The following is a 13,641-nucleotide window of genomic DNA, read 5'->3' as shown; positions in this document are numbered from 1 at the left end:
GGGACAGCACATGTTTCATAAAAAGAGGATAAATACCATTTCGGTTTTGACACAAAAGGTTAAATCCAAACCAGTGATCCCTATTGCCTACCAAAGACGGCAGATGGATGGACATGTTACTGCACAACGTCTTGCATTCCGATGACTGTATTGTTAACAAACTTGTGACAATAATAATAACTGTGTGTGGCCCAATGGTATGGTGTAAGTCTTTCAACTGGATGCCACTTCAGCGCCTTGTGTCTCTGTATCTATCGAACTTATCCAACTGGGGGAAGAAGACCTACAGTTTAATGTGGGATCCGAACTAAGTGCCATTCCTGGCTACTCCTCACATCGTTGAGAGATGAAGGCTATGTTAAAAAGAAGACTGAAAAATACATGGTCTGAATCGTACATGTGTGTTAGTTGAGGAGCGTCCACTGTTCTTTCTTTGTACTTTGCGTCCTTTCCGTGCCGCTATACGCTGTCTTGTCGAGAAGTGCTATCCTGATATTCCTGCCTCAACTGACAAAACATCTGTCTTCAAATACTCTTGCTGATAAATGTCGAGTGGAGCCTCTTTTGAATTAAAAAAGTTTCGTTTATCACTCATTTCCGGCATTTCATAGACTATTTACACCTAAGAATGAAGACTGTAGTACAAACGAACACCAAACCAATTTATATCGTTCCTCAGATTTTGTTGCTGGTGTGTTTCCATGTTAACGCCTCCTATTAAAGACAAAATAAACAAAACGCCAAGAGACTCTGGTACAGACCAACTTGTCACTAATGCTACAATTTCTCATCAGAAGAAATACATGAGTACAGTTCCGTCCCACAGTGAACTGGTTCTTCCAATTAACTGTTAATTGGTAACTACTCAAGTTGTATAATTTCTGTTCATCTGTTTGATTTATTAATAAATTACCTATTCCTTTATACATTTATCGCAAGTAAATAAAACTATTTTTAGTTTTTAAAGTGTCGCAAAATAGGATTAATTGGTGTTTGTATGTGATGGCAAACAAATGGAGCTGATTTGTGAAAAATGTCGTAGATTTGAAAATCGATACTGTACTGGTCTTGTCATTTGAGCACTTTACGACTACTAGTTAGTCTAGAGTCGTTTGGAGAGCTTTGGATCACTAGCGTAGTTTCATTCACTCAGTCACATCTTTGGTCGAAATATGGCTGGTGTTAGGTTGGTTTGGCAATGTATGTTTACGCCCAAGTTATACAAAGTATACAGTGACGCCGCAGTACGTTTTGTGTTTACCAAAAGAAATTAATTGTCTTACCAGGATATCGAGTGTTTGCCCTTCAAAACCGTTGTTTTATTGTTGTTGTAGGTGTACGAACCCGGTCAACTAGAAAAATTTGGTGACCAAGTCATTAACTCGGTAAGTTAAAACTGCATTGAGAACTAATGTTACTAACGAATTTCCAGAACTGCTATTTGTAAGTTGTTACGCTCTGTCCCGCTTTTGCTGCAGCGTGATCAGTGGTTCTGCAGACGGACCGTGACAATACATTTCTCTTTCACTCATTTAGGTTACTTGACAGACTCGTAATTAGTAACAAAGGCTTTCTTATTTAGTTTTTGAGCTACCTTAATATATTAAACTTACAGTAAAGCACTGCCTGCAAAATTACACGTTTTGCTTTTGGTGAATATTGTGCTGAAAATACTAGCAATAATTGTAAATCGGATGAATGTGTTCTGTATCAGTGTGTGTTCGTGATATCAACGTACTTATACACAGATGTATGGCTGTGTAGCTAAAACTGTTGAAACTTTCGAATTTTCGTATAGTTTGTTATGTAAATGATTATATTGGTGAAGTTTTTTTTTTTTTTTTGTGGACATTTAATGATAAGACATATACTGGTGTTGCAATCTCCTGTGTTGTATTGTTTTCTACGTAGATGAGCTGGCATGTGATAGATTCTGTAACACCATGCAGGAGAATAATTTGCTGTAAGCTTCTTTACTATTAGCATATTTAATTCCAAGTGTCGGTTCCTGGGTGCTATGTAACTGGGACTGTTGCTTTGACCTATGTATTTTGTGTAATACCCTTGTCTTCACTTCCTGTTACATTTATTTCACCTTAACAACAAGCTGATCATGTGGTTGTTCCTTGACAAGGTGTATCAGTTACTTTTTCCCATATTAATTCTGTCACGCAATGGGGAGCTGTATATTAGTTGTTTCTTTGCTTTGCATTTTTCCTTGTGGAATGTGTGTGTATGCACCCATACATATTTCCAGAAATAACTCTTATGCAGCTACACTGAAATTCTTTAATTTTTTGGTTGTAGCTAGTTTCAGGGCCAGAGCCCCATTATCAAACATTCATGCTCATTAAAACCAGACATTGGCAGATGTAGTTCTACCTAGTACACATGACTCAGGTCACATCTAATACGATGAAGTTAAGCCATTGTTTAAGAAAGGAGGTAAACAAATGCCATCAGATTTCTGTCCCATTTAATATTTGCTAGTATTCTAAAATTTGTTAGAGAAGGTAGTGTACAGTCGGCTTCTTAACCATCTGAATATAAATAATATATTGTCTCAGTGTGCATTTCTGAAGGGTTCCAATCTAGGGGAGACTGTCTACACATATGGGAATATACATAATGGATTACACAGTAGGTTACAGGCTACTGGTATATTTCATTACCTATTAAAGGCATTGTTATGTGTAAATCTTAGTAGCCTTTTAAGTAAGTTAAAGTATTAGGGTATAACATAAAATGCTACAATATTGTTCAGATCATAAATGTGTGACAGGACACAAAGTCTGACATTAGGAAAGACTTATATAAAACTTTGAGGTGTAATCCAAATGAGACCTAATTACTAGAGATGTCCCACAAGGTTCAATCTTGGGATCTTTCCTTTTTCTTGAATGTAGCAATCATCCTTCAACAAAAGCATAACAATATGCCAAGTACAGATACTGTGATAAACAGTAAAATAGGTATAACCTTAGAAACTTTTTTTTTTTTCGTCCATGGACATCAATAAATGATTCCTAGCCAGATGTGTCTTTAAAGATTGAAAAAGACACACTCTATACAGTTTAGAACTTGTAAGGGGTTTCCTGCCAGTATATGCCTGAAATGTGATAACAAGATAGAAAAAGTTGACCAGTAAGTTCTTAAATTCAGCTGGACCATGCTACAGAACTGCTTAATTTACTAAGCAAATTCATTGCAATGTGTGCAGACACAGATCATGTAAAAATTAAAAAGCTAGCATACTTTGCTTTTTTTGTTCCACACTCTCATATATGATTTTTTTTTTTAGGTAACTCATCAAGCCAAATGTAAGTTTTCAGAATGCAAAAATGTGTTATATATTCTATTTGTGATGTGAACTCGATAATATTCTGCAGGGCCCTGTTTAAAGAACTGAGTATACTAACATCTGCTTCCCAATAAATTTCTCTTTCTCAAACAGCTCAGTTCATTGAATCAGTACTTCAAATAAGAATAATCTTCACAAAGATTTAAGGTTACTTGGGTACAGAAAGGTATCCATTATTCAGGAACAATTGTTTTTAATAACTTACCAGCAGCCATAAAAAGTTTAGCTACTTATATAGTTCTCTTTAAGAAAAACTTAAGGATTTAATAGTGGCCAACTCTTCCTCCTCCTTCACTGATGGATTTCTTAGCAGAACCAACTGATGTATTTATGTTATTAACCCTTTCAGTATGGTGCCCGAACTCACTTGGGCACTAGGCATGCAACTGCACAAGTGAGACTGAGGTGCTGTCTCAAATGTGTTAATAACATCAGATAATACGAATATTATATAAGGCATGATTTCCTTCCAAATTCAGTTCAGTAAAGTGATCGATATCAAAATAAATGTTGTAAAATGATATTTCTGTTTGATGATATGTGACTACATAACCTAAGAATTCGTCACTTATCAAGTTTAGGGGGACACCCGTTAAATCTTTGACTTTTTACCGATTATTGTCAATTTGACTATGCCGATCACAAATATGACATTTTTTTATCAGTTTTGAAAAAGTAAAACAACATATTGTAATTTAATCAAAATGTAACAAAACAACAACATAATAACAAATTTACCATATGAAATTCAGCCAAATCAGGGAAGATTCTAGTCATTACAAGTTAGTAGAACAAATGCACAGAACAAACACTGAACTAACACTTAACTACACTGTTATTTGACTTTAGTGTAAACTGAATGAGGCTATTTTGTCAGAGTACTTTTATGTGCTACGATTTAGCTTGAATGATGTTTGCGAATAACATATTCGTGGTTCGGTTAAAAAACTAGAGAAAAATTTTTTTGTCTCTATATATTAAAAAGTTTTTATCAGGGATGAAAATAAATAACATCTTTGAGATCAACATAGTCTAACTGATCAAAAAGTGAGAAAAAATATTTTTGAAAATTTTTGTCCCCCTAAACTCCATAAGTGCCAAGAATTCTTACATGCAACTCAAGAGTGTAGAACATTTGTTTGTTTTGTGACAAATGTGGTCTTTGACATGAAGATATGTTCAAGAGTTTTTGTATTATTCCACATTTATGAGGACATTTTCTCTTGGGATCTGTGGAACATAAAATGGCATTTTTTTTAAATTTGTAAATATTTGTGTATTCTTGTTTTGTGATATGTCTATATCCTGGAGGATCTCATCACGATAGATCTATTGGAATGAAAAGTGTACGTAATCTATAGTACTAAACAGTTAATCCAATTCAAGGCACTCCATCCCAGTTGCAGGTTGCTAATCATATGGTTTCCAGAGGCAACAAAAGATTTGATTTTTAATATTTTGTACAATTATTGACGAAATGTAAAATGCAATCATAATCTACTCACCAAGAGGTATAATTGTGTGTTACAGGTTTAGCACAAGTATTATAGTTACAAACTACGCATATGGCTTGAGGCAGTGTAACTCACCACTCATATATCCAGACTCTATTTATCCAGTATTTGAAAATGAGAGCACTTAGTGACTCGCAACAAACTTCAAATATAATTTCAAACCTTTCCTAAGCCTTTTTTGCTTACAAGCTTAATGTCAAATATTTAACACAATAATTCATTTGTAAACTAATCAGAAGTTTGAAGTTGTTGTACACATGAGAGTTTGATTCTTCAAAGAATTGTGCAGTTTACTGGTCTAATGTAATGTTTGCCCCCTCAGTGGTCAACGGTCTGTTGACCAGGTAAAACAACACATTTTAGGGACAGCAGGGTGTCCACAATTAAAGTTCCAGTGTCAAAACACTATAGAATGAGTACCACTGCTAAGAATGAAGTAAAATTTGAACTGCATATTATTGATGCAGTAGTAAATGTCATGGAACAAAGAATTAATGCAAAATTGACCAGTAGATGATGCTGTAAGCATCAGAATATGCACACGAACAGACAGTTGTTCCTCATTTAGCATCCAAGAAGCCCAGAATATCAGAATATGCACACGAACAGACAATTGTTCCTCATTTAGTGTCCAAGAAGCCCAACATGACTGTCTACATAATGGATCTCGTGCTGCTGGTAAAGCTCTTTAGTAGGAATGGTTACTGTCTGACTGTAGCCCTACAGAAGTCCCAGAAATGTAAGGGTACAAAAAAGGCATTGAGCTGAATCCTGATAACACTGGGGAAAATGATTACAAAATTCAACAAGAAAGGTTCATTAGAAGTGCAATGTGTCAGAGGGAGGAAAGCAGTTGATCTGAAATGCGGTGGTGTGTGCAAACACACGGTGCACAGGATGTTGCCCAAACATTGGACACACCTGCAAGCACAATGCATAGCTTCCTGGTAACCTGCCAGTAAGAAAAAAATCTGAAATTTCTTGCTCATGTGGAAGTGAACAGTGAATGGCCATGGAACCCATTTCCATCTCCAAGGACATGTCAGTACACAGAACGGCAGTGACTGTGTGGTGCGGGTTGACTGCACCATATACAGGGTGTCCCATTCATCTTGCTCACTCAAAATAGCTTTTTTTCTGATAAGTTAAATGAAAAATTGTTCCAACCAATGACTTTGGTTGGTTCTTGCTGAGGGAATGCGTTTTATGCGTCCCCGCATTTGTAGGAGATATGGGGTAAAGGCTAAATTTTTTATATGGAGCCTGTACATTTTATTCAAAAATACTTTCAATCTCTCAAAGAAGTATTAAAAAATGTATCACACTGCACCATTTTATCCCAAAACTAGTAGCTATGGAAATGTTAAATAATACATAACTTCTCTAATATAAATATCACTTAAGTTCATTTCATTAACTAAGTCATTTAACCTCTTCAAGGACCATTTTAACTTTTTACAAATTATCAATAAAGTTTAAATGCAACAGTACTGCACTGTACAGTAATTGGATCTTGTCATTGTACAGTACCATACTACAATACTTATGACAATGCAAAAGTAACATGGCCCTTTGTAGTAACTCTTACTGTGACACTACCACAACATGGAAATCACAGTGTTTACATTACATGCTCAAAATGGTGACCATTGGCATTAATACATAGGGTTTCTCTGTGGATGGACGGCCTATATCGTGCTACTTCTTTGTGTGTAATGGCTGTACAATCATCAGTAATGTGTTGCTGTATGTCCTCCGGTGGTGGAACATTTTAGTAGACAGCAGCCTTGGCTCTTCCCTACAGAAAAAATCCAGTGGTGTAAGGTCCAGAGATCAGGCAGGCCAACTAACTGGCCCACTGTGTCCAGTCTACCTACCAGGATATTTGTGGTCCACAATTAGTCCTTGTAAGGTGTCCATCATGCTGATACCACATGACCATCCACTGAATCAGAGGCACGGCATCTAAGAGAACAGAAAGAGTGTCTTACAAATCAGGCATATTGTCTGCCATTTTGGTTGACACTGACAAAGAAAGGACCAAAAAGGTATCTTCAGTAATTCTACACCAAACATTAGCATTCTATGGACATTGATGCTCTACTTGTCAGAGCCATTGTGGATTGTTGATGGACCAATAATGCGTATTTCTTATGTTGACAATTCCTTTGTTGGAGAATGACACCTAAACGGTAAAAAGAACACCTGAGAAGAAATTAGGATTAGTCAGAAGTTGTTTGCTGAGCCCACTGACAAAATTGAACCCTATTGTTGAAGTCATTTCCATGAAACTCTTGGTGCAAATGAACATTGTAAGGATAGAATTTGAGACACCCAAGTTCGCTTGGAATTTGTTGTTTGGAGACTTGAGTGTTAATGGGTACGGCAGTGAGCACAGCAACCTCAGCAGCTTCGTCTGTTAGTGTTCTCGCATTTAAACTTCCCATTTCGGGTAGAAAAAAAAAAAAATGGGATGACCAAATGTCCAGTGAAAGCCAGTGGCTTGTCAGGGAATTGCCTGCTATACAGTAGTTGTTCAGAATATCGCCCACCTACAGAAAATTGCAGTACAGGTACGTACAGTAGAGCAAGATAGACATGATAACATAATAATCATGATTTTCTCTAACAGTACTGAACATAAAAATGCAAGTTACTAAATTACTTGCTGTCAACCTACTTTCTCCATAGATCGGCAGAATTTCTACCTTATCGTTTTGCGTGTACATCAGACACCTTTACACAACAAAAATTGTATACATAGTGTGTACTATCACCATGCAGTTACCAAGTCACTCTGATGCACGACTACACTGGTATGCAGTGTACTGTACGCTAAAGCAACAACAAATGAGGTGAACGGTGGTGGGGGGAGGAGTGGAAAACCTTTGTTTACACAAGTTAGAAATCATAAACAAAACCCACACCTCTATTATAGCACTACAGTGGGTATGTAATGTGTACAACCAAAGAAGTAAACAGTTGATTTCTTCACAACCCTTGTACTCTTTATTATTGCACATTACATTTTATTGACAAAAATGGTAAAGTGTGATATATTTGTGAATAGATCTTGGAGAGGGTGAGTGTATTATTGAATAAAATGTACATGGTTACATTTAAAAAATTTAACCTCGACATAGTATTTCCTACATCTGTGGGGTACATAAAATGCACACCCTCAGCAAGAACAATGTAGTGATGTTGAAACATATTGGTTGAAACACTTTTCCATTTAATGCACCAGTCAGATGGTATTTTAGGTGAATAAGATAAGCATGTAGGATCATTTGTATGCCAGCTGGCAATCCTTTGCACATCGCGCAGACAGTGAAGTGGCTGCTGTGGAGGCATTTCGGAGATTGCAGAATTATCAGTCATCATTTCCATAGAGTCTGGTAATCCAGATCACTTGATCTTAATCCGTTTGACTTCTGGCTGTGGGGTTATCCGAAAGATGTTGTGTTCAGTGCTCCAATTATGAATGCAGCTGAATTGAAGGGATACATTGCATAACACATTCGGAACATCACCCCTGAGACACGCAGATGTGTTGTGGAACATTCTGTTTTTTTTTTATTTCAACTTCTGATAGAAAATGGTGGACAGTCTATTTGAACATGTCTTGCACCAGTATTATGACAACTAGAAACTGATGTCATTTTGCTTTTTATGCAGTTTTTGGCCTCAAGGCAATGAAAAATGGGTTTTTCCAATTCAGTGTTCAAAATGGCTCTGAGCACTATGGGACTTAACTGCTGTGGTCATCAGTCCCCCAGAACTTAGAACTACCTAAACCTAACTAACCTAAGGACACCACTCACAGCCATGCCCAAAGCAGGATTCGAACCTGCGACTGTAGCGGTCACGCGGTTGCAGACTGTAGCGCCTAGAACCGCTTGGCCACTCCGCACGGCCCAATTCAGTGTGGTACAGCCTTTCTGTGGTGAATGGCCTTACTGAACATAGCCACAACCATTGACTGTCAAACTTGTGATGTCATGCAAATTGAACTATACCAATGACGTAGTGTTAAACTTCAGAACCAAAGCATGGTTCCCTTCTGCCTGTACATTAGTCTAGTCATATAGTGACATGTACTCCTGTTAAGGTGCTTACAGCACCAACTGTTGGTAAAATTTTCATTAAAGTTTTTTTGTTCCATGATTTTTTCAATAATATACTGGTAAAATTTGACATAGTTCTGAGCAATGGTTCTCTCTCTTCTGTGTTTTGAAACTACAAATTTAATTATGGACCATCGTATGTGCGGGATAGTGTCGTGACAGATTGTTTCCGACTCCAATGAGTGTATGAGAAGTGTTTAATAATGGAGCGATTGTAACCAAACACATAAATAAATACATACATAAAGTGTAGGTTGTGGATGAGTTGTTTCTGGAAATTATTATCAGCTATGGGCATGCAACATTGTTCTTCCCAAGGAAATGAAGATGATTAGTAAGTACTTACTGCTACAGATCAACTAAATCTTGTACAAAATGCATTGAGAGCTAATGATTCTGTGAGAGATGTGTACTGGTAAATCCAGAAACTGATATTGCTGCATTCTGATGACTTCTTGAATATCTTTGGTTTTCTGTGACATCTGATTAAGGAATGTGTATCTTGTTGAAATGGTTTTCATCTTTCAGATCACCTCTTTTTTTATTTGTAGTTCTAACATCTTCACTTCCCATTTTGTTGTAAATTTTCAGTTCTTTTTTTTCCCCTCCTCTGTGCCCATACTTTTTGTAGTAAATTTCAGCTTTTCTGTCTATTATGCTTATTTTTATGCATTTATGAGTAGGTGTTTTAATTTCCTGATACTATTTAAATTGCATTAATCTTCTCGTTCATCAATTTTAAACAACAGAAACTGAAAGGGGACACATTTGTATGTGTTAGGAATCTTGAACATTGAACTTCCTTCTTACTTAAATCTGTGGATTGAGACACTGTGATTAAGAAACCTGTCACCTTTCCAAAAACAGTGAAATATAGATTTACCTGCACCTCTTGAGAAGCAGTGTTTCCTAAATGAATGTAGAAATTGTCATTAAAAGAAAAAGGGCTGCAGTTTATTCCTTCTGATATCTCATTCCATTTGTAATACCTTTGATTTCACTGGAACATTGAGCTCTAAAAATTCCTATAGCCTACTAGTATCTGAAACTCCTGAGGCTCCTTCATTAATATGATGGCATATTTCATATATTGATTTAAGAAACTCACAAAATAGCGGTAAAGGATCTACTTTTACTGAAGTTAAGAATACCATTGAAAAAAGACCTTCGTTGTCACAGCCACCACACAAAATGTCACTGGACTGTTGGGAATTCAGTCATAGACCTATTATCCTCCTCCAGCATCTCTTGAAGAAATTGTAACAGTTGAAGAATTATAGAGAATCACATTGACAATTTAATAATTCATCAGGATGATTCAACCTAATTTGTGTGTCAAAGATGCTGTGACACAAAATGTAGCAGGTTTCATATTGTATTGTGTATTGTATGTACAACCTACAGCTGCCATTTAATTTGACTATGCCAGGCTGTTCCACCGTCTGTGTCCATCAGTTGGCAGACACAGGTGGGTAGGGGTGAGCAAACAGCTGAAAAGCAGGCAATCAGGTAGCTGGTCTGTAGCCTACATGGTTGTACTTCACCCACTGAACATACAGAGGCTGTGGTGACCAAGTGACTGGCACATGCTTAGAGCACATGCCAAGGGACACCTGGCAGATAGTCTACATTACTTGCGCCTGCCTGCAAGTGAGCTGAGGGGGCACCAAGGAGTGCCCTTGCCCAATGGGGCAGCATTGGAACAGCCTGACCCATGCTCTGTGTGTGTGTGTGTGTGTGTGTGTGTGTGTGTGTGTGTGTGTGTGTGTAAAACAAAGATGAGCCTACAAAGATGCTAATGCATAGCATACCAAGCAATGGACATCTCTCTGTGATGTATAGGAACTGAGTAAGTCTTAACTCTGCAAATACAAATGAACTGAAACACGACAGTTGTTTTATTCCTTCAGATTTGTTCTTTTTAAATCACAGCTTGTGTAGTTTTAAGGCAATTGAAAAACCAGAAATAGTAGGTGAAACACTATGGGATGTCTGACAGTGCCAGAGTGAATGCCATGAAATTGACGGCTGTATCTGCAATCCTGTGATTTGGATTTTGTATGTCATTTACCATGACCAAAAAAAATCAAGAGGGGAAAGATGCCACATCGCAGGTGCTGTTGTGTTATGTTAGTTTCAATAGCTTTTGTGTGTGTCATAATATGATTTTTGGTACTCTTTAATGTTGATTTTGAACTGAACTGTTACACACAAAAACCAATGCTAAGATAAAGACGACCATCCCAAATAGAAAACTGTGGGCTCTTCTAGGAAACATACCAGCTAACCACTATTTTAGCATTAGCATTTGACAGAAACCTAGTAAATAGTGTGCAGTGAACAAAGGGATTTGTTGAATGCTCATAACATCTATGCACTTTGACATACATGCCTCATTTACCAGACGCTGTTAGAAAAACATCTTGATTTCACATTAAATGTCCAATACTCATACATATTGAAATCTGTGACGAGACGTTGTGACGAGACGTTGTGACGAGACGTTGTGACGAGACGTTGTGACGAGACGTTGTGACGAGACGTTGTGACGAGACGTTGTGACGAGACGTTGTGACGAGACGTTGTGACGAGACGTTGTGACGAGACGTTGTGACGAGACGTTGTGACGAGACGTTGTGACGAGACGTTGTGACGAGACGTTGTGACCAAATACCGAAAACGGCTCAGAACATTTTGTAAAAGTGACGTCTGCAGCCAAAAGCAGACAAACTGTATGTAGAATGTTCCTTTAATATATTTCATTAGTCCTCTGATTAACATCATAATTTTTCTGTAGTATCAGGAGGCCTGCGGACTAATGAGAATTTTGTGTTTTTGGCAGCATTTTTTGATCCATCAGTGACAGTTTTGCGAGATGTGCTTTGTTTGTGTCATTGAATTTCAGACCTTTCCTCTTGCTTTGTGTGTTTTGGATTGCCCTCAGTATCTTACCAGAGATGAACAAGGTCTATACAAAACAATAATGGTATTAAACATGGTGGAGGACCCCTTTACCATCTTTAATGGATGTGTTTTACCAGTTGCATGAACACACTAACATTTGAAGACTGAGAAAGGCAGCTGAATATAATGTCAAAATCCCCAGGTTGTATCGCATAAATGCTGCAGTTCAGCTAGAGTGTTGTATGAGATGACTCCCACCCTCCACATCTTGATAGTGGTGACAGACTGATCTGTAGTGTAGCCCAGGGTCTAGGTTAAATTGGAAATTTATAGTTTGGTAGTGAGTTGGCAAAGCCAGTGAACATGAATGCCAAATAAAAGTTATATAACAATGAAAATAATCAATTTTTGACAAAATAATTTAAATGGATAGATAAAAAATCCACTCAGCAAGAGGCAGTAGAACACACACCTAATAGAAGGTTACAATTACACAAGCTTTCAGAACCAGTAGCTCCTTCTCCAGGGGTTGAAGGGGAAGGAAGATGGGTGAAGGAAAAGGACTGGAGAGGTCTAAGAAAGGGGGAAGATTTTGGGAAAGTCACCTGGAACTGCAGCTCAGGGGAGACTTACCGGGCGAGATGGGAAGGAAAGACTGAATTTGTCTTTCCTTTCCATCCCATCAAGTAAGTCTCCACTGGCCTGTAGTTCTGAGTGACTTTCTCAAAATTTACACCTTTTCTTAGACCTCTCCAGTACTTTTCCTTCATCCCTCTTCCTTCCACTTCAACCCTTCTGCCTCGAGGAGGAGCCACTGACTCCAAAAATTTGCCTAATTGTAACCTTCTTCCATGCATGTGTTCTGCCGCTGCTTGGTGAGTAGTACTTAAATAAAGGTTGTAGTAACAGACTGACCTGTTCGCGTTCACACCATATTAAGCGAATTTTTTTGCCATAAAAATTAAAACTGCAAGACAAATTCAGAAAACCTGTATTAGATTATGGCTAAGTCTCCAGTATTGTGATGCGTATCACCCACAATGCATGACCCATGACCCCAACCCCAATGCCCATCACCCAAAACCTGTAAACAATAACCCACACTCCATAAAACATCCTAAACTATGAACAATGGGAAGGTGGATCCAATATATAACTTTTACCCATACCTCTGCATTTCTTCATGAAGAGTTTGCAAATGATGCATTGGAGTCTCTTCTTTCTTCAGACCTACACTGTGTGATCAAAAGTATCTGGACACCTGGCTGAAAATGACTTAAAAGTTCATGACACCCTCCATCTGCAATACTGGAATTCAATATGGTATTGGCCCACCCTTAGCCTTGATAACAGCTTCCACTCTCACAGGCATACGTTCAATCAGGTGCTGGAAGGTTTTTTTGGGAATGGCGCCCTTTCTTCACAGAGTGCTGCACTGAGAAGAGGTATCGATGTTGGTCAGTGAGGCCTGGCACAAAGTAGGCATTCCAAAACATCCCAAAGGTGTTCTATAGTATTCAAGTCAGGACTCTGTGCAGACCAGTCCATTACAGGAATGTTATTGTCATGTAACCATTCTGGCCGTACATTATGAACATTGAAAGATGCAATCACCATCCCCGGATTGCTCTTCAACAGTGGTAAGTGAGAAGATGCTTAAAACATCAATGTAGGCCTGAGCTGTGATAGTGCCACGCAAAACAACAAGGGGTGCAAGGCAGCTTCATGAATAGTA

At 37.9% G+C, this 13,641-nt stretch overlaps 1 protein-coding gene across 1 annotated transcript in view; it reads left to right on the top strand.

Annotated features, from left to right (window-relative positions):
* The first annotated feature begins 1,137 nt into the window (after positions 1-1,137).
* The window catches only part of LOC126259822 (phosphatidylserine lipase ABHD16A), a 172,274-nt gene continuing 159,770 nt past the window's right edge, over positions 1,138-13,641 (top strand). The window contains exons 1-2 of the mRNA XM_049956864.1: positions 1,138-1,244; positions 1,335-1,385. Of these exons, the coding sequence (XP_049812821.1) occupies positions 1,173-1,244; positions 1,335-1,385 (123 nt within the window). The 5' untranslated portion in view covers positions 1,138-1,172. The remainder of the gene's footprint in view (positions 1,245-1,334; positions 1,386-13,641) is intronic.

This window comes from Schistocerca nitens, chromosome 5, assembly GCF_023898315.1.
Source record: "Schistocerca nitens isolate TAMUIC-IGC-003100 chromosome 5, iqSchNite1.1, whole genome shotgun sequence".
NCBI classification, from domain to species: Eukaryota; Metazoa; Arthropoda; class Insecta; order Orthoptera; family Acrididae; genus Schistocerca; species Schistocerca nitens.
Note: the sequence above shows the minus strand (reverse complement) of the source record. Positions and strands in the feature narration are given on the sequence as shown.